The sequence below is a fragment of the Sciurus vulgaris genome, assembly GCF_902686455.1.
Source record: "Sciurus vulgaris genome assembly, chromosome: 4".
In the NCBI taxonomy this organism is placed as follows: domain Eukaryota; kingdom Metazoa; phylum Chordata; class Mammalia; order Rodentia; family Sciuridae; genus Sciurus; species Sciurus vulgaris.
Genome location: NC_136464.1, coordinates 31,854,394 through 31,876,078, shown reverse-complemented (window position 1 = coordinate 31,876,078; position 21,685 = coordinate 31,854,394). Strand labels below are relative to the sequence as shown.

The 21,685-nt window shown below is 34.9% G+C and overlaps 1 protein-coding gene across 20 annotated transcripts in view; it reads left to right on the top strand.

Annotated features, from left to right (window-relative positions):
• LCOR (ligand dependent nuclear receptor corepressor) overlaps positions 1–21,685 on the top strand; it is a 136,963-nt gene that overhangs the window by 104,737 nt on the left and 10,541 nt on the right. For 17 of the 20 annotated variants that reach the window (XM_079137985.1, XM_079137987.1, XM_079137995.1 and 14 more), the window contains one exon: positions 819–912. The exons of 2 other annotated variants lie outside the window; for them this stretch is intronic. Coding sequence is in view for 16 of the 18 variants with exons in the window: in XM_079137995.1 (XP_078994121.1) it covers positions 819–912 (94 nt within the window). In the remaining 2 variants the exon portion in view is untranslated. Of the gene's footprint in view, positions 1–818; positions 913–3,397; positions 12,972–21,685 lie in introns of those variants that run through there. One more of the 20 variants, XM_079137990.1, reaches the window with a different exon arrangement.

The window sequence follows — 21,685 nt, the reverse complement described above, 5'->3', positions numbered from 1 at the left end:
CTTGCTCTGTTAATTTTGGACAGATTGGCTGCTTAAAACGTGCAGGCGGTGAGATCTCTACCTACATAACTCTACAAAAAGGAATGTATCTTTGTGGGAAAAGAAAGTCTCCTAATTTTATTAACAACATGAATTATGTGATCTGGTCTAGCTTCTAGGTTGCACTTTGAGGCTCTTACTAGTGTCAGGACTGTTTCTTTCTTTCAAAGATTGAATCTATACATATATTTTTTGCAGGTGTGTCCTAAGAATAATTAGAGCACACACAAATTGTAAACTGTTAACAACTGATTCATCTGATAATCTGTCTTGTTTAGTATGTACATGTAATTTAACCATATAAACTCACGTTTTAAAATAATTTTTATATTTAAATTTTTATCCAATTTTAAGGTACTTTTGAATCCAAGTTTCAGGTAGATTTAGGTCTTGAGGAATTTAGTTTTATACTTTCTAAGACAGTATGGGACATTAAAACATTTGAATCAAGGTCAATTTAGAGCATGAAGTAAAAGTCTAGTATAGAACATCATGCTGTGTGAACTGCTATTTCTAACATCTCACCATTTCTTCACCTCTTCTGTAACATGCTTTGCCTTTTCTTCTGCCCTAGATATATTTGATGTAACATACTTTTCTAAATTTATGTTATTTCAGGAGGAAAAAAAAAAAGCTTTGATTTTTATATTGAATTGAACTCACATATGTGACTTGTGTTGCCTAGTTGACTAGACCTGCTGTCATTTCATGTTTAGTCTGTTCGTTTTGTATTTGCTTCACTTTTTAATATCCTCAGGTGTTTCTTTGTGTCTCTGCAGACGGTGTACTTGACCTGTCCACTAAGAAAAGTCCGTGTGCTGGCAGCACTTCCCTGAGCCATTCTGCAGGCTGCTCCAGTACTCAAGGGAATGGGTAAGGGAAAATATTTGTAGCCTTCCACAATTTTATGTAGATAATTCATCAGAGATTGATTTGCCAGTCTCCCCTGTGTATTTGAGAAATTAATCCTGCAGAGTAACAGGTGGACCTTTTATAAAATGACCTTTAGTTTATCAATCAAATAAGAGTATATCTGTGTAATCTAGAATTGTCTAGTGTAGATCAGTTTTTATCAGTTTAGTATAAGTAGTAAGTAGTCATGAATGTGGCAAGAATATGTCTTTGGGCTTTTTGTTGTTTAGTGTTGTGAAGTTTGAAACCCAAGCAAAATAATTCTGAAATTTAGATTTAAAGGCAGTATTGTGTGTGCTATAGTTGTTGAATGAAAATTGAGCTCCAGTGTTTCACTTGATATCTCTAATGGGGATTGAGTGCATGTGTGTATGTGTGTTCATTTTTGTTTTGATTTCGTTTTGGTTTTTTGTTGTTGATTTGAACTGCAATTTTAATTCTGTAGCAGTTCAAAATATGTACATGTGTACATTTTTTATTTTTTAATAGATAAGGCTGGTTGTGGATGTTAATGGATAACCATCTTAATGCCGCCAAGATACTATTTCATGCTCAGTTGATTACTCATACTGGACTAAAGTGAATTCTCTTACTATGTAATTTTGTAGTGTAAGAATTATACTATAATATGTAATTGTTACTCTGTGTGTCTAGTAATCGTTTAGAAAAGTCAGATATTGATGAAGTATTTAGGCATCATATTAAAAAACTTTTAACCAAAAACCTAGATATGAAAAATAGCTTTGATAAGTTCATAAATTAGTACATATGTAGGCATATTTAACTTTTAGACTATTTACATGGAGAAATTGTTCAGGTTTTCCAGAAACACATGAGCACCAAATGGACTAACCTTTTCCAACTAATTCTTAATTATCTTCAAACTGAGGGAATTATCTTCCTTTACTGACTTCTGAATGTTCCCTTTTTTATCGTTTCACCTTTTTTATAGTTTACTTTTCTTCCTTCCTCTATTCAGTCTAAAAGCATTAAAATAAATCAGTTTGTTTAGATTACTGTAAACATAAGTCAGCAAGGTCCCAAATTATGGGGTTCCATTTATATATCAAAAATATGTGAGTTATATAATTAAGGATGTGTATAGTAGAAGCCCAAGTGCAGTTGGCATAAATGAATCCCTTAAGATTCACTTTAAACTTTGCTACCAGCTCCATGTATTATATGGTTGATGTTGCTGTGCCTTATCCCTTTGAATGGGATGTGTTTTCTTCTTGCTTTAATTTTATGGAAGACAAATGCACAGGCAGTACTGCCCATCTTTTAGTTGAGCGTTCACTGTTATTCTTACTGTGTTAATTATGACATTGGTCCCTGTAGAGTTTTGGAGAACGAGTCTGGTTTATTAGTATTGCAGAGTTTCATATTTGGGCCTCAATAATGCAATTATCTCCTTAGGCTTGCTTTGCTAGTTGCCAGTTTTAAAAGATTGATAACCTTTTTGTATTATGAATATCAAAATCTTGTAAATTAACTTTGTGTAAGTAGTTAACATTTCAAACGTGATTTCAAAGCTATCCACTTGACATTTCAAAATAGGCATTTGGTATTTGAAGAAGAGAAGTTTTTTCTTAAAACTACTACAAGGTTGTTTAAAATCCTGATAGTAATTTCTTTGAATAGAACTTAAAGTTTGGGGGAAAGTAAAGAACAATTTCTTTGGAGTTATGTAAGTTTAAAAGGTTTAGAGAATCATGATACTCATATATCTGCCACCACATAGTGTTTTAAAATGAAGAAGTGTGGTAAGTTTAAATGCAGAAGTTGCTCTTTTGGTATCTTTTAGTTTAGTCTCCCCCCTTCCTTTTGGACTGGTTTCCATTTATATTTTTTTTTCCCCAAGCAAAGCAAGAAATGTTATTCGGAATTGTTTAATTTTTGATGATGAACATAAGCTTGTTTGTGGAATAAATAAGCAATTATCTGGGGTTTCCACTAGCGTAAATGGTTCCAGTTTTATAGTTAGTTGTCATGAATGTTGAATACATTGCATTAAAGTAATTTGGCTTACTCTTTTATTACTGTACTTGTTTAGTGGTAACGTCACGTTGGTAACACAATTGTGTAGATCTTTGGAGACTGATGATTACACTGTAATTAATAATTAAGGTGCTATTTTCAGACAGTTGCGCGAAACTTTTTCTCCGAAAATTTGTGAACCCAACCAGAGACCAGCCAACAGGTTTAATTTTTCTTTGCCCAAAAAGCTCCTGGTTTTTATTTATTTTTTCTTTCTCCTTTTTCTTTTTGTGAACAAGTTTTAAAACTAACTGCCGAGACAATTTTTTTTTAATTTTAGAGAAAAATAAATAAATAACACAAAGTGATGTTACCCAAGCAAGGCCTTCTAATAAAGGAGTGGTCCCCTCACCCATCCCTCCCTACCTGTGCAAGTCCTGCTCACATCAGTTTCCTTCCATCCAATTAGGCGACCTGGGAGACCCAGCCAGTACCGCCCAGACGGACTTCGGAGTGGTGATGGGGTACCTCCAAGAAGCTTACAGGATGGAACCAGGGAAGGTTTTGGACACTCCACATCACTCAAAGTTCCACTGGCTCGATCCCTGCAGATTAGTGAAGAACTACTGAGCAGAAACCAATTGTCCACAGCTGCCAGCCTTGGGCCATCTGGATTACAGAATCATGGACAACACTTAATATTATCCAGGGAAGCCTCTTGGGCAAAACCACATTATGAATTCAACCTCAGCCGTATGAAGTTCAGGGGAAATGGTGCACTCAGCAACATCAGTGACCTTCCTTTTCTTGCAGAAAATTCTGCCTTTCCAAAAATGGCACTTCAAGCAAAACAAGATGGAAAAAAGGATGTGAGCCATTCATCTCCTGTAGATTTAAAGATACCACAAGTTCGAGGAATGGATCTTTCTTGGGAGTCTCGCACTGGTGATCAGTACAGCTATAGCTCTTTGGTAATGGGTTCACAAACGGAGAGCGCGCTTAGTAAAAAATTAAGGGCTATTCTTCCAAAACAAAATAGAAAAAGCATGTTAGATGCTGGACCTGATTCTTGGGGCTCAGATGCTGAGCAGTCTACCTCTGGACAGCCATATCCCACATCGGATCAAGAAGGAGACCCTGGCTCCAAGCAGCCTCGGAAGAAAAGAGGGCGTTACAGACAGTACAACAGTGAGATACTGGAGGAAGCAATCTCAGTGGTTATGAGTGGAAAAATGAGTGTTTCCAAAGCTCAGAGTATTTATGGGATTCCCCACAGTACACTGGAGTACAAAGTAAAGGAGAGGCTGGGCACTTTGAAAAACCCTCCAAAGAAAAAGATGAAATTAATGAGGTCGGAGGGGCCAGATGTTTCTGTAAAGATTGAATTAGATCCCCAGGGAGAGGCAGCACAAAGTGCAAATGAATCAAAAAATGAGTAGGAATACTGTAGAGTGCCAATTACTGTACAAACTGGGTGAGCACTACTGCATCATTGTTCAGCTGTCATTGCTTGCACCTAACTTCATTCCTGTGGACACTGTTTCTTTGCAGATTTTGCATTGACTTGTGTATACAGAGGTGAAGGGTGCATTCTGAATGTTGCATATTTTAAAATTTCCATGTGCAGTATGGCTCGGAATATTGTTTGGCCTTTTGCATGTTTCTCTACAAAAAGAGAATTGAGTTACCTCACAGAGAACAGATTCATGGAAGTGGACTCCTTGCCTGTAGAGCCTGCATGCTTTTCTTTATTTTTCCCCTTAAATTATGTTTGCCTTTCTTTTTTAAAAAAAAAAAAAAAAAAAAAAAGAAGAGGAAAAAAGCCCCCTTTTAGAAATCATCTCAGTTATATTGGGAGCTTTATCATTGCAAATTGGAAAGCCATCTTATAAAATGTTCACATTTTCTTCTGCAATTCAACTAATTGAAGGATTAAACTAAAGAAAAAACTAAGAAGAACAATGAACCTTTGAATTTAAAAAATTTGGTTATTCAATGATAAATACATATTTGGTCATTTATAATTACACTTTATAATTTTCTACTCACTATTAAATTTACTTCGAATTTGCAATCTACTTAGTGCTCACCCAGAGGGGAAGGAGGTGGGAAATGTGCACACACTACCTTCAGAAACGCTTCAGTTAATTACTTTGAACACTACCTTTGCTGTAATTTTATTTGATATTTTCTAAGGGTAGAATTTGATCTCACCAACAAGTGAGAATTTAGCCTTATCTCATGGAGGACGAGCTCCCTTCTTACTCAGGAGCAGTCAGGGTACATTACATAAAACAATGGAGGATGCCTCATTTTAGCAAACTAGATTTCTTTGTAATTCTCAGTCTTTTTACAGAATTGATCATGTGCTAACTAACAACTGAATATTGTTGCAGCACCTAGTTTAATATATTCAAGATCTGTTTATTGGGGATGGGAGAAATAGGGAAAGAAATGTGTATATGATACTGAAAAAATGATACTTAAGTTTTATGACCTCAGTAGTCTGTTCAGTATCCACATTGATGAAAGATCTAAGTTTATGGTAAGAGAGAAAATACAATCCCAAGTTGACCTAATATAATTTTGGTTGCTTATCAATTCTAACAGTGATTCAGTCAGGAGTTAAGCTTATTGTAGTTTCTTTTTTAATCCAAAAAATAGTACAAGATTGGGAGAATTTTTTTTTTTTAAAGGTTTGTTAATTTTCTTGGTCTGATCCTCACCTCCCCTTTTCTTGGCATCCTACATTAATATCCCTTCCTAACTTCTTCTGATATTTAGCTGATTTTCATGGTTGTTTAGCACACATTTCAGGACTTTACAGATCATGTTTATATAAACACTCCTTGAAGAACATCTAAGCTTTTTTGAGATGGGCTTATAAAATTAATTGTTTGGAAAGGTTTCTTTTCTACATTTTTTACAAGAATAGCTTATAAGTAAAGCTTGTGGAATTTAGTCTTTTATCGTGATCAAATTAAAATTACTATTCCTGCAAATCAAAATCCACACCACATATACCTTGTATTCGAATCTGCTGTTAAGTTGATCAGGCCCTCTGTGAATGCTTAACTAAAAACAAAAATGTAAAAAAAATCAAACACGGAGTGTTGATTAGATTAAGATTGGCGATTTCAGGTGGATACTAACAGTTTAAGGATGAGTTCAGGTATTCCCAAGGCATAAATTCTTGCCTGGAAACTTTGGAGCAGTTCATTAAATTAGGTTAAGGATAGTTTTCCCTCAGCAACCTTTGTGTTCAAAGGTTAGGCACACCATTGCTGTTATTCAAATACAGACACTGCTTATTCTTGACATAGCCTGGGTGTGGGTTCCTCTTTTGATTTGGTTATTTTGTTTAGCAATTTAATCAGTAGGTGACTGAACCTGTTTCCTTTTGGCTTTCTAATCTCAACAGAAAAAGCAGTTTGTGTTAAGTAACAATATATAACTGCAATTTTTCTAGCCTAGCTGGAAGTTGCAATAAAAATACATTATGAAATGTATGGTTTTTGTCTGCAGTTGAAGGAAGTTGTAGAAAGTTGCTGAAAGCAAAGGGCTAAGCTTATGAAGGAACACCTCCTTTGTTTCACACTCAATTTGTCAGCACACAATTAATTGCAGCCATGGCGCCTTTTTTGCACAATGTTTGGGGCGTTCAATAGCCAAAAATTGCTGCAAAAAGGTCCTTTGAGAAATTAATTAATTTGTGCTTGCTTTTTATCCCCTCACAAAGACATCACTAAAGGCCCATTTAAAAATCTGGCCCTAAAAATTGAACTTTTGTAGAGTTTTACTGTTCAGAGAGGTTTAATCCTATGTGGTAGTCTATATAAGTGATGTATGAGTTGAGTTATGTAAATTTTGTCATTGTAGTGTACATGGAGTGATCCTTTTACTAACATAAATATTTTCTATGTGTGTTTCAGTGGATGACAATCGAGCAGCAGAAGAATGGTGTGCCTACCCTTTAATGCTGCAGTTTAAATAAGAGAACTTGTATTGTGTCATTTCAGATTGTAGGCTGAGTTGTAAATAGTGCAAATTTGAGTACTTCTATTATTTGTTTTGGTTAGAAAGTGAATTTTAAAACAAACCAAACTCTAAACTTTCTCAGATTAAAAGTCCTGAGACCTGAAGATTGTAATATTCATGTCTGTGAAGCTTTTAAACATTACACTTGAGATCAGTCATGACTTGATATTCAGGTAAATTTTCTTTTCCAAGAAGCTTTTGAATAAGCATATTTTCTCCAAAGGTCGGTCTCTCTTCCTCTCTCTCTTCCTCACTCCCTCTTGTTTGTTTGTTTTTTCTTTTTCTTTCTTTCTTTCTTTTTTTTTTTTTTTTTTTTTTTTTTTAGTGTAGATTATTTTAAAGCACTAATTGCATTACATTGGTAACTGCAATATAAAATAGCCATTATTGTTTCGTGAAGCATGGTTGAAATTAGGTAGTGGTCCCTTTTTAAATTTCATGAGCCTCTCAGAAAAAAAAAAAAAACCCTTTAAAAAAAAAAAAAACAAAAAGCTGCTGAATATTTCAAAAGATATATATTTTACCTTATTGTAGGTTTTGTAAAGTTAGTTGTAATATTCAGGTGCACTTTTAATGTTAAATTTTGTGTTCAGAGTTCCATTATACCGTGTATTTCCTGGAGGTGGCTCATCATCACATGGCTGACGGTCAGTCTTCATGCCGCAGTGAACCCTTAATATTTGATTTCTCTCTTGATTTGCCACTATGCTGTATGGGCACTTTCAGTGTAGATATTGTAGTTTGGGGACATCCTCATAAATGTGTAATAGAGATTGGTCTACTCAGATGCTTAAATTCTGCTTATCAGAGTTTTGTGTGGCTCAAACAACCAGTTGACCGTTTTTATGGTATAGGAAAGTGTAGTTCATGACTGTCTTTGTCACAAAAGCCTTTTTTCCTCACATTTTTGGTAGTTGGATGATGACATTACTCAAATTATATAACATTATTTGAACTGATGATAGGAAATAATGTATTTAAAATAAATTCTTGCATTTTAAATTAGAACATTGATAATATAGATAAGCTACGGCACTATAAAATCAAAAACACTAATTCTGTAGAGAGCTATCTAGTTGATATTTTATCATTAGCATTCTCATCCTGAGACAGCACAGGCATCAATTGACAGTAATACAGTGTATTATATTACTTTTTTGGTAGGCTTACAAGTGACTGAATTATATTTGTGATGAGCTATACGCTTTATTCTGCTCCTCAAATACCATGAAGGACAAGGTCTCTCTTTCAGGAAAAATAATTTATATTTGTGTATAATACTTTTTAATATTGTTTGTTGTTATTCTGAAGTTTAGATGTTGCTTGATAAACCTTTGCTGCAGCAGATCATGAATATGAGTAAGGCTTTGTGTGATAGTAGGGTCCTTATGTGAAGTTAATTACTGTTCAGTTCTGATGCGCAAGCTCAACAAGTGTGAAGTGTGTATTAGCTTTATTTGGTACACTTTTACTTTACAATATTGAAGTGCTTTAGAACTCTGGTTATCCTATATAAATCATTACATTACCTCAACCAATTGGCATTTCTAATCCCCAGCGTTTTACCTTAGCTATAATATGAGCTGTATGGGATCAGATAGTAAAACAAAAGAAGGCACAATGAGATGTTTAGTTCCCAATTTTCTGGAGAGAACACTAAATTGGACTAAAAATGACTACCTGTTAAGGCCCATATCATAACTACCTTCTGTCATTAGGCAGTATATAGCAACCTTTGAGTTGCTAGTGAGCTGTGTGTTCTCCCCCAACCCCATGTAAGCACATGGTGCCAGGTCTGGTTCTAATCCTTTGTAGATTCTCTTACATTTCATTGACCTGTGATAGTGAAGCTTGGGTTTATTTGGCTAATAAAACAGATTGTCAGCTCAATGTCAGAACCTGAAGTTATTTTGAGTCATTAACAGCAGATATGTGACAAGATGGTGTCATTTTCTTGAACAGCTGTTATCCTTGTAGATTTCATTTTGAAACTGAATTTTTTGTTTTATAATTCTTTAACCAAATGCCGGAGATTGTTTTCATGTGGAACTCTGTTTTCTATATATTCAGGTTGCTGTCATTGGTGATAGAATATGACAATAGATCAAATTACCCTACTTAATGTTTTATAGGAGATACAGTCTTGGGTTAAATTTTGGCCTTCATGAAAATATTGAAGATTGTTTCCTTGTTACTGTTGCTGTAGAATTAGGTCTTCATTAATAGTATGGTCAGGCCAGTATTATTAAAAACTTGACAGCTTTAGCTAGACAGTCCATTTAGGAGACTGTTAAGCTATATAGGGAATTTTTTAAAAATCTAATTTCTTTCAAAAACTAAAAGTATAATTGTGGTACAAGGAATACAGACCTCCAGACACTTTCTTTATCAATTATTTTGGATTCATTCTGTCCTTGAGACTTGAGTAGGATTTGTAAACATGCTGACTGAAAGGGAAATGGAGGAATTCTTCACGTATCCTCCCATATTCCAGATAATCTTGCAGTCACTTTTTTCAGAAGCATACAGTAGCCCTGTAGCATAGCACTGTAGCTGTGTATCCTAAGTGTTATGAAGGAGATAGGAGGAAAGGGGTGGGAAGTAGGATGAGCAAGTATATAGACACAGATTCTGCCCTGTTATACTAAAAATGAGTCACAGGACAGACAGTGTGGTAAAGTTGGGCCATCTTCATTTGTTAGGAAAATCTTTACATTGTTTGAAAATGAAAATCAAGGCTAGTTAATGTTGATTTGACCAACAAACATGAGTTAACTCTGAAACTATTTGCAGGGGGGAGTAATTTTAAGGTTTCCAGTTCATTTAGAACTGTTTCCATAAATGCTGAAAAGCAAGCACTTTTAGTTAACCATAGATTTATTGGATGTAGCAAATATTATAATCATAATATTTAATCTTTATTGTTTGAATGTGGAAATGAACTCTTTACTTCATCTTGAACTGTTCTTGAACAGTGCAAGATGATCTTTTCAACACTGGAAATGACCCTACACACATACCAAAAAAAAAAAAAAAATGTAAAGCAGTAAGACATATTTGAAGATCCATACCTCTTAAACTTAGATTTGTCTTGGGGAAAAAAAAATGTATGAACCTATAACCAGTATTAGTGCAGTCTTGGATTCCTTGTTCTGCATAATTGCACCCTTTCTCAGGTATGTCCTGAAAACATAAATTTTAAAATGATCTCTTCGGAGATTAGATTCTCAGTGGATAGTGTGTAAGAGGACTGTGGGTGGGGGGCCAGGGATAGTTGGACACAGGACACTGACACAGTAGAGCAGGGATATTTAACAGTCAATAGCCAAATAGAATTTCAATGTAGGATATTTTTACCCCCTCAGAATGATTGAAACAACTCCTACTATTTGGTAAATACCCGGTGCTACACTCCTAAAAGTCTTTCACCAAGGTGACTTTCCTGCTTGGTGGAAGGGTATATAGTGAACTTTACTGTCACTAGGAAAGCACTTGTCCAAAATGTTTAAAGTACTAGAAAAGGGATAATTCAGCACTTTTTCTGTTACAACACTAAAGTCTTAATTTATCTTCAGAGTCTTAGGTACTGTAAGTTTTAGGATGATTATTTAAAAATATGAAACATACTACATAATATGGGGTCAGATCACATTTATATAAATCTTATTTTAACAAAAGACAATAACATTTTGTACCTTTCTAGCAATTGTAAGTGGTTGCCTCATTTTCCCCATTTTGTTAAGCTTTTCAGGCTTAAGAATTTGGAACTTGAGAGAAGGTGAGGGGGACATTCCCCCAAATGAAAAATTGTATCAGACCATCTAAGAAAAATAAATCACTAGGAAAATGGGTAGGGATTCTCTCCCCCTTTAAGTCTTCAGGGAATGAGCAGTATTTAGAATCTTTGGCTGAAATTCAAGCCTTTTTACTGTGTAAATTTTTAATATTAATTCACTTACATGCTTTTTACATCAGAGGACTGAAATGGATCTTAATGTTTTTAAGTTGTGGAAGGGTATATTTCTAAAATGGGGGGGATGATTAACTAGGTTAGTATTACCAGCATTAGTAAGTTTAAGGAATTTTAGTATGTAATAGCAAAGTGTTTGATTAAAAGTCTAATCTTATATTGCTAGTCAAAATTAGTTACATTCTGATCTAGGAAAGATATAGTCATTGGATATTGATATGCTGTGCTGTCAGAAAACCAGACTAAGAAACCTTTTATCTGACTCCCACATGTTGCTTGTTCTGATGGGATGTATACTTTACAGCAGCTCGCTGCTTTGTAAAAAACGCATAAACAATACATTTGGAGCGTTTGCGTATAATTATTTCTAACCTCCACTTTAAACTGTCAGACATTGGTATTTTATCAGTCCACACTGTTAAATAAAACTAATGTTCTTAGAAATCCAACTTGTACACACTGTTTAAAAACCCTCAGGGACAGTTTACACACTCTTCTCACTCAATTCAGGTACTTTGATGCTATTCTTAAACCTAACAGTGACTTGTATTTTTCTGTTTTGCTTTTATTTCGACGTGCTGGTAGCACATCTTTGATGAATGTCAACTTAAAAACTCAGTTCAGGTATCCAGGTATAACTCAGCCAAACAGATTTTAAAGCTGCATATAACTCTCCAGCACACGGTGCCTCACACTCTTATAGTGGCATTCTATATATTCAGTTATTACTACTGAGCAGATAATACGGGGGTTCCTGTTAACAGTGTATTTTTTAAAAATGTGCGTAAATGTATAGCCAGCACATCACTTCCTCCCCCCTCCCTCTTTCTCCCTCTCTCCCTTTTTCTCTCTCTCTCACACACACACACTCACACACACAGTGAGACTATATATTTTTAAATGCCACTAATAGCCAGCACAATTAAAAGACATTCCTAGCTGCCTCTGTAAACTATAACAGATGCAGTTCCTCCTTGATGTGGCTCTTGCTTCTTCACCCATAACTACTACTAAATTCAAGCACTGGTCCTTGGGTGTCTGACCTCTACATTCTAGTTTATGCAATGTCTTTAGAGAATCTGTGCACTGGCCACTGTGATGGAACCATTGGGCCAGGAGTGCTTTGAGTTTATCAGTAGTGATTCTGCCAAAGTTGGTGTTTTAACATGAGTATGTAAAATGTCAAAAATTAGCAGAGGTCTAGGTCTGCTTATCAGCAGACAATTTTGTCAGTGTATTTTATAGCCTTGAGACTTCAGTGACAAGTTTCTGATGTGAAGTTCTAATTCCAGTTTTAGTCCTTTACATCTCTGATGTTAAGACTTGTCTCTTTAACTCGTTTTCTGCAGTACTATCTGTGGTTAACAAAATAGGTTATCCCTCTGCTTTGATATTTGATATCTTACATCTAAAAGAAATTCTCTCCATATAATACCCATAGCCTTCAAAGATATGGAAAATTGCATCTTTAAGATTTCTAGAAGTTCAAGTGTCATGCAACACAACAGGAACCCCCTTAACTCTTATGGACCTCATTTCAATATACTGTTTACAGTTTGACGGAATTGTATAATTTAATATTTCTCTTGTACTGTAGTTTATATTTATTTACAGATTTTTTTTTTTGTACTGTGTGATTTGAACTTTTTGTTCCTTGCTATGATTAATGTTTATGTAGTAGAGCACTTAAGATCACAAGTTAAGATTTTTGGTTTGATTGCACTACATTAAATTTTTTAATGCAGTTCTGATTTTTGACTGGACTAAAATAAGCTGTGTCTTAATGTATGTGATGAGTACTTAAAATTTTAATCCATGTGGTTCCCTCCCCCCCTTTTTCTTTCTTTTTTGCATTGTATGTCAAAAGCGCTAGTTCTTTCGTGCATGTGTAAGATTTAATGGTTCCATTGTATTATTTGACCATGACATTTTGGAGAAACATTCCCAGCTGTAATGTTGTGTATGGTAGTTCTCACTGGATGCTAGACTTTCAAAACCACTATTCTTCTAATAAATTTTGTTGTGAAAAACTGTTTTTAAAGCTCGGTTTCTACTTCTTAAATTTTTAGTTCTTTTTTTAAAATTACAGATGGACACATGGTAATCAGTGTTGTAATTTTTCTTGGTAAATTCTTTCCAGATGAAATTTCTTAGGGTACTAGACATTGCCCCACTACAAAATTGTGGTTCAGAATTCAAGTGCATTACTGCCTTATAGCTCAGTGTCTTTACTAATTTGATATTTTCCTTGGACTGCCTCAGTTTTCATTGAATTTCTCACTTTTAAAAATTTTATTGGCTAAGCAAGATAGCAATACTTCTATAATGTCACCTTAGACTAGACTTAGTTTTTCATAATTTTTTGGAGTAAAACGTCCTGCTGGGATTGCTTGTCAAAAAGAATACCAATTTGCTGATTTGCTGGCTTTCTTAAGATTTGATTACAAAAGCATCACCGTCAAATTAGTTACAGTTATTCTGTTTCTTGGGAGGATACTGACCAACATATTGTGGTGTATTTAAAAACTAGATATATAAAGAAGCTTTTATAAAGTATTATAAAGTGGTTCTTATAAATTGTTTAGAAGGCCTGAGTCATAGTTCCTAAAGATTAGAAATAAGAGCAAAATATTTCAGCAAGCTGCCTTTTAAAACTCATTATATAATTACAATGTAAGCAGATATTTTATATTAACAGATGAAGCTATTGTGGACAATTGATCTAGCTTTTTAGTTTTTTTTTTTTTTTTTTTTTTTTTTTTGAGCATAGTTAGCTATGTCTGTCTTGGTTTGATGTTTGTAAAAATCAAAATTTATGTTGGTACTGCAGGTGTACATTGGCTTCATTTATACCACGTGTTTATATTTCTGAAAACCTAATTATTTCTTCTTAAATTTCAAAGCTGTAGCAACTCGTTTATTGTCATTCCTTGCTGTTACCTTTTCTAAACTGATGACCAGATCAGTGTTAGTAAGATTGTAGTCTAGAATATCATAAATGGATTTGTCTTATTTCAGTTATCCTACCTTCAAGTTGATACTTGGCTCTTTAATGTTATGATCCTACTTAAAGAAAACCCTTCTTTCTTTTCAACTGAAACTTTGCTCTGATTCAGCTGATATTTTGGAATTAACTCAGGGATGCCTGTATCTCAACAAGTGTGGGAATCAGGGAAATTCATGTGTTAGAACCAGAGTTGCATAAGGGAAATGGATGGAAAAACTGGAAATTGAGTGGATTTTTCCAAATTCTGAGATGTAGATTTCTTAATTTTTTTCCCTAGGAATTGAATTTCTTCCAACAGACATTTGTATTCAAATGTAAAAACATGGGTAGGTCCTATAATGTTGGGTTTTGTTGCTGAAATGAGTAATTACGTAACATAATCTTTTTATATTCAGTGTCCTTGTTATCATTATTTGCTTCCAAAGGTAAAGCATTTTAACACAGAATTTTATCATTCAACTTGCAGGTTCTTGGACTTTTAGTTTTTGGTTGTTTTTTTTTTTTTTTTTTTGGCGGGAGTGGGTGTTGGATAAAGTAGTATGAGAGTCAGATTGCGTAAATAGCTGAAGTAGACAGGCTTGCTTTTAGGGGTTGGTGAGAAGAAATGTTCTTAAAACAAAACTTTATTTTAAAAAAAAGATTTAAGGGTTGATGAGTATATCACATTTTAAGCCATGATTTGGTTAGAGTTTAACTAGAATTTGGAAAGTAAACAAAACTATCAAAATTCATAAGTACCAAGGCTAGGGACGTGGCCCAGTGATAGTTTGATCCCCAAACACTGCCCAAAACCAAAAACCCTGTAAGTCTTATATTCTGAGTTTGAAACTTTATGGGCATGTAAGAACATTTAACTTTTTATTTCGTAGTTTTAAAATATTAGTTGTATTTATCTTTCGACTTGGTATACTAGAAAGATCACTTGTGTTCAGGCAGAATGGCTTTTAGACCTCATTTCAACACTGAATCTATTTTATAAAGATAGTTTTTAAGTGTGAGACAAATACACTAATCTGTTCTACCATTGGGAAATACAGTAGCAACCCTTTATTGAATAATAAGGCCAGACCTTTGCATTGCAGTCTTTTCTAAACTGAAAAAAAAAAAAAAAAAAAATAGATCTACATGTCTCTTGAGATGGTCTTTATTTAAAGCTATTCTTTTTTTATTTAATCATGAATTGCATATGAGGGTGATGATACTTTGCAAAAATTAGCTTGAACACTTTATTCTTCTCTGCTATTCCCAGTTTCTTTTTTCTCTTGGGCTAGTTGTACCTTGAATATGAGAGTGCAAATGGTCCGCAGGGGCACATCAGATATAATTCCTTTCAGTCATAATCAATCTTTTAAGGAATATGCATGCCTGGGTCCTACAACTAAAGCCATTGAATTCATTTATAGCAGTGAGACTTAAACTATGTTATATATTTTCAAAACATACAGGAGACTTTTTGGTTTGACTTTTTAAATTGTGGTTAAAAAAAACAAAGTTTACCATCTTAACCACTTTCAAGAATAGAGTTCAGTAATATTTAGTATATTCACGTTATTGTGCAGCCACAGGAGGTTTTGATTAACCCACTCTAATCCATTCTGATCTTCAGTTTTTTGAGGTAGAAAACATGGAACTTGGGGAGTTTAAAGAACATGTCCCTCCTCATACAATTAGTTGACCCTAACACTCATGTTTCCAAATCATTATACTTAACTGCTATAATACTCTAACACTCTTGACTCAACCTAGAATTAGAATGAGGGGTTTTATCTACTAGTAGTAACCTTTTAGATTCAGTTGAGATTAAATCTCAACTATTAATTTGGCTCTTGACAAAATACCACTTTTTAGGAAAAGAATGAAATCTGTATTAAGTTAGCAGTAAAGAAAATTATATCCAAAGCACATTAAAGCCCATTGTTAAACAAAAATCAGGTGATTGATGACTTTGGGAAAGCCCTTATAAAGGAAGATCTTGAAAAAAGTTGGTAGAGCAGATGGAGAAGATGTTAACCCAAGTTTGCAAGATAGAATTTGATGGGCCTGGCTTAAAATCCCAGTCCTCCTCATTCTCTTACTGCGAGTTCTTGAACAAGTTACTGAACTTTTCCAAGCTTCTGTTTTCCTGCATGTAAGACAGGCCTGTACTACCTAGTTCATTGTTTTGCTATGAGGCCTAAATGAGAACCTGTGTATAAAATACTTAGCACTTAGGTTCTTTGCAAGTGCTAAGTAAGAACAGGAATGAAGTCTCCTGACAAGTGCCTTAATTCAGTGGGTAAGGGGTGAGAGAGTGAGAAAATTAGATCAAAAAGCTGTGGAGGAGACTGTATTGGTTAGAATTCTGAAGGTGAGGCAGATGTGTTTATATTAGACTATGACACAGGACTACCGATCTTGTCCTCTTCCTTGACTTTTTTAAAGTCTAGGACATAAAAAATATTGGAACTGTGAATAAAATTTGGAAGGAATGTTGCTTTTCTGCATATTGTGTTTTGGAATATATTAAAAATATTCTTTATTTCAAAGACTAAAACAGATGTTGTTTGAAAATAGAAGATGCTTAAATTATAAAGTTACATAGAATTTAACTACATTTCCATTGCATATAGAGTCTTTCATACTTTTTTCAAGTTTGAAATTTTAACGTGCTTTGAATCTGGATTTTTTTAAAACATGGTTTGTTGAGTTTGAACAACAATATAAAAGCTATGGGTAAGGGTGTGGAGGAGTGTATTTAATCATAAAAACTTTGGTTTTCCAATAGAAAGACGAGTTTGGGGATTCTTCTGCCTATTTAATTAGATTTTAATGAACTCTTGTTAGATGGTGCTTCTATACATTTCACACTGACAGATCTGAACATGGCCAATACAATTTAGACATGTTTATCCCCACATTTGTTAAATTGTAAGACACTTTAACCAGGAAGATCTGGTAAAATCTTTGAATAGAAATGAATTCAGATGAAAGTAACCAGTATATCAGATTCTTAGGAAATACTAAGAATTGATAGGTCTATATATAGACCAAGAGTCTTCCAAACTAATCAGTTGTAAAATCAGTTTAGTGGGTCCTAACCAGCATTTTTTAAAATGGGGCTGGGGAGGGAATAGAATCCAGAGGACATGGTATATAGTAAGAATCAGTGCTGTTTCATTGAAACTTGTATGTCATAGTACACAACCCCATTAAAACTGGGATATGTGTACCAGGTCACTTTGTATAATATTTCTTTCTCTGGGTTGTAAGCAAAACTCTTATAATGGGGCTGGGATGTAACTCAGTGGTAGAGTGCTTGCCTAGCATGTACAAGACCCTAGATTCTGTCCCTAGAAGTGCAAGAGTGGTGGGTGGGGGAAACCTTGTAATAAGACATTTGAAAGCCATTACGTAAACCATATCTTTTCATCCCAGTGGTCCTTATGTCTTGGAGGAAATGTTTTGAACCAGCTGTGTGCTTAGACATTTATATACTCACTTCTGAGCTTCAAAAATCCCTTTTTTTTTCTTACTGTAAATTGAAACAAAGATTATACATACTTATGGGGTACCATGTGACATTTTGGTACATAGATACATTGTGTAATGTTCAAATAAGGGTAAACATGTTTCCTTACTTTTTCCTACAGTAAAAACATTCAGAATTATTATAGCTTTTTTGAAATATATAGTACTTTATGATAGTCACCCTACTCTGCAATAGAACTTCAGAACTTTTTTCTTCTAACCGTAACTAAAATTTCCTCGTGGCTTACCTTGTTTGTTTGAACACATTTTCATTGAAAACTTAATCTTTTCCCTTATTGTATGACACAAATGTGTCCTCTGCCCTTTTCAATTTCCTTGAGAAATGCATTAGGAGTATTATTTTCACTACGTGGTAACTTACTTAGTTCATTCCTTACTTACTTAATCTCTGCAGTGAACTGAATTCTAAACTTTATCACCAAAGCCACCAAGTTAAAAAGGATGGAGTCCTTGACCTAGAGGAGATTCACAGTCCAGTGGTGAAATAGTTATGGAAGCTGTTAGCATGCATCAGAAGTACTCTTTTAATAAAAAATGGAAACAAACTATGAGAATAGAGTAAGAACTATGTGATTGCCCTTAGGGAAAAGTCCCTAAGAAAGATGGAGTATAAGCAGTGGAGAGTTGATACAAGTTTTATGCAAAAAAAAGTAACAAGATCAGATCTGGGCTTTAGGAAGATGGCAGTTTTCAATAGTGTGAAGCAAACTTTAAAATGAGAAATTGGTGGCAGGGAGCTTTTAATATTGTATTTCCAAGAAATGTCAATCCATGTGGTTGAACTGGATAATATGTTGGAAGCAAGGGAAGTGATAGAATTAGTGATTAGGATTGAGGGAAAATAAATATCTGAATTTTGAGTATTTTCAGAGAGGGGTAGGTGTGGGATGATTATAAAGAACCATTCCTCAGAGCACTCCAGAGAGGTGGTAGACAATAAAATGCTTTGCAGACTGAGTATAGTAGCACACACCTGTAGTCCCAGCAACTAGGGAGGCTGAGGCAGAATTACTTGAGGCAAGGAGTTGGAGACCATCCTGGGTGACATAATGAGACCCTGTCTTTTTAAAAGTAAAATGAAATGTTTTGCTTATCCTTTCATTTTAAATTTTAAAGAACACATACTTCCTCTTTACTTCATCTAGTACTGATGAAGTGAACAATTGAGAAAAACTACTAAATCTTACATAAGGTATCCTAGGAGTTATTTTTTAATGTTTAACATTTTACAAAGTGGTCTGGGTCCTGTAAATGATGATGATTGATTACTTGAGTGTTGTCATTGTGTCGGTTTTAAGTGATGTACTGTATAGCAAAAGTCTTTAAGTTTTAGGACACTCCTAAGGTTTATATGGTTCTAAAATGTGAGGTTTCCAGAATGGAGACTAAGAACTCAAAAAAACATGAGAAAAATTAGAAAAATCCCATAAAAATCATGAAAAATTCAAGATACTATGAAGTATCTGCTCGGTTAGATATTAATCTTCTAGTCTTCCTTTTACCCCAAAAGAAACTATTTGTCAGACACATCAGTTTATTTCTTGAGGAAAAAACACTTGTGTTACTGAGCTCCATTAAATATTCTTGTGTTTTTGTTTTTGTTACCTCCCCATACCTCCTTTAGATTTAGATCCCACTGCACATACACTGTCCTGCAAAGTAGTGGTATGAATATTCATTGCAGATTATGATTGTGATTACAAAAATCGTGCATAGCCATTGTTATGGGAACTGGTCCTGACACTCGCCTCTCACACTCCCGCTGTGGGGACACCACACCTTGTGGGAAAGGTCCCCAGTGCTGACTGCCTCCTGGCCTTTCAGCAAGTGTTACTTTCCCCTTAAACCTTTAAAGGAGCATAATAGTACACAATGCATATTCTCTTGCTTGGGGAATGAGTCCCTTTGTACTCTGCTTAAGCAGTAGTATTTTTCTAGTCCCATAATTGCCATGGTCATTTAAACTGGAAACTAAAGGGCAGTTTTCCCAAAGAGCAACATAGATTTAATTCTCAACTGAGAGATTAAAAAAACAAAAACCAAATAAACGACACAAAAATTCTAGCTGACCTGTACTCTCATGTAATACCTAAAATGGGAGTTATATCTTTAACATATAGGCTTCTCTCATACCTGATTTCATTATAGTCTTACCGATAAGATGATAGAATTACAAACAAAATCAGTTTGGTTAAAACAAAAGAACTGGTCTGGGACTACAGCTCAGTGGCAGAGCACTTGAGTAGCACATGTGAGGCACTGGATTCACTCCTCAACAGCACATAAAAATAAAGGCATTCTGTCTGTCTACAACTAAAAAAAGAACAAAAGAACTTCCACAAGTAAACAGTTTTTCGTAATTGTCTGTTTCGTGAGACCATTACATTCTTGGAGAGAAAAGAGGTATTGGACCATTTTGCTTTAATGACTCCCTGCTGGACTTCTTACTCTCCAAGTAACTTTCTGATAGTTTGGCTCCCGGGATACATTTGCCTAAAGAGTGACCATGATAATTTCGATACAAAAATAGTTACATTTTTATTGTAATGTAATTTTATATTCTGGTTAAAATAGGTAAAATATAAAAGCCTTAAACTACTTCTATCATATTTAGGAGATCTTTTCTGAATAATAACTTCTTGTAGGGATATTTAGCCCTAGATACAGAAAAGTTAGCAAACTGTGACTTCCTGTCCAGTAAGCACCCTCACCTCTCCTTTTCCCCAGTTAAGAATACTAATTTGAGGGCTGGGGAGATAGCTCAGTTGGTAGAGTGCTTGCCTCGCAAGCACAAGGCCCTGGGTTCAATCCCCAGCACCACACACACACAAAAAAAATACTAATTTGCAGTTGTTGAAAACCTTTGTTCTGCCCTGCTTTCAGTGATCTTGCTTAATAACACAGTAATCTCAGAAAGCTGTGACAAAGGATTGCATGCCTTTTGTTTCAGATCAGTAGTTGTCAGCTGTTGTTCATTCCCCCACACCTGAAAAAGACCATGCTGCCCTCAGCAGTGGTGTATTCCTGGAGTGGGACTTATACAGGGTGACAAAACATAGCCTAGATTTGACCCCTACCTACATATCACATCCCCCCTTATTCTGATCTTAGGAAGGGCTAATTCTCATCAGTTCTAATCTGAGAGTTGTTTTTTCCTAACTAAATCTGTCTAGTTCTATCTAAATCCAAATTTAGATCATTTAGATTTCAACCACTTAGAAAACAGGTTTTAAAGTCCCAAGTAGCTTAGATTACAGGCATGCATCACTGCAGCTGTTTTAAGTGATCCCTTTCTATTCTGTGACCTTGTAAGCTTTATTTCTAGCTTTTCCATGTCACTTTTGCCTACCCTTTTACTGTTTCTCCTAACCATGGAAAGAAGACTTGGTTGTTCAGTGGTTTAGAAATACAGCTCTTCGAGGCTTTGTATAGAGTGAAAAAACATTTCCACATCCATGCCCACCTTCTCCACTATATATACACGGTTCTATTACAGTATTCCTGGACTATCCCTGTGTCCAGATAAGGAAAACTGCAGATGTGCTTCCCAGATTAGAGGAGGAACTTCTCAGTACACTTACCACATAGGGAAAAAAAAGTAGAGAGCATTATTTTAGATCGTTGTCTGGCAAAAAATACAACTTTTATGTCTTGAAGCAGAGATTGGGAATGTGCTTTAGGTTTCCTTTAAAGAGTTAAGCCAAATTAATGTACCAATCTGTGAGGTAGGCATCTGGAGACTACTCATGACCACACTGACAAAAGTTCGACCCTTGGGCTATATCCCCACCCTTCTTATTTTTGTTTTTGATTTTTTAATTTTAATGTCTGTAAAGTACCCAGGCTGGGGTCAAACTTATTATCCTCCTGCCTGGGCCTTCTAGGTAGCTGGGATTTTTGGCATGCACTGCACGCTGCTTAATTTAGTGCTCTTAACTATAATCTATTCTGTCTAAACTTTGTCTCCCCTTCAGTGTTCTGGGTTTGCTTTTTCTGCTACTAAGATTATCTCTCATCCAAATATCCTTCACTACTGATGTTGGTCTTGTTCAGTCAAGAATATTATTTAGGTCACCAGTGATGTTGATTTGCCCATCATCAGTCATACTGGCAGGTTACCAGTAGGTATTAAAGAAAGTACCTGAATCCATCACTCTCAAGTTCTAGATTCTTAAACTTGTCAGTTCAGCTGTCTGCTACATCTCTTCTCTACT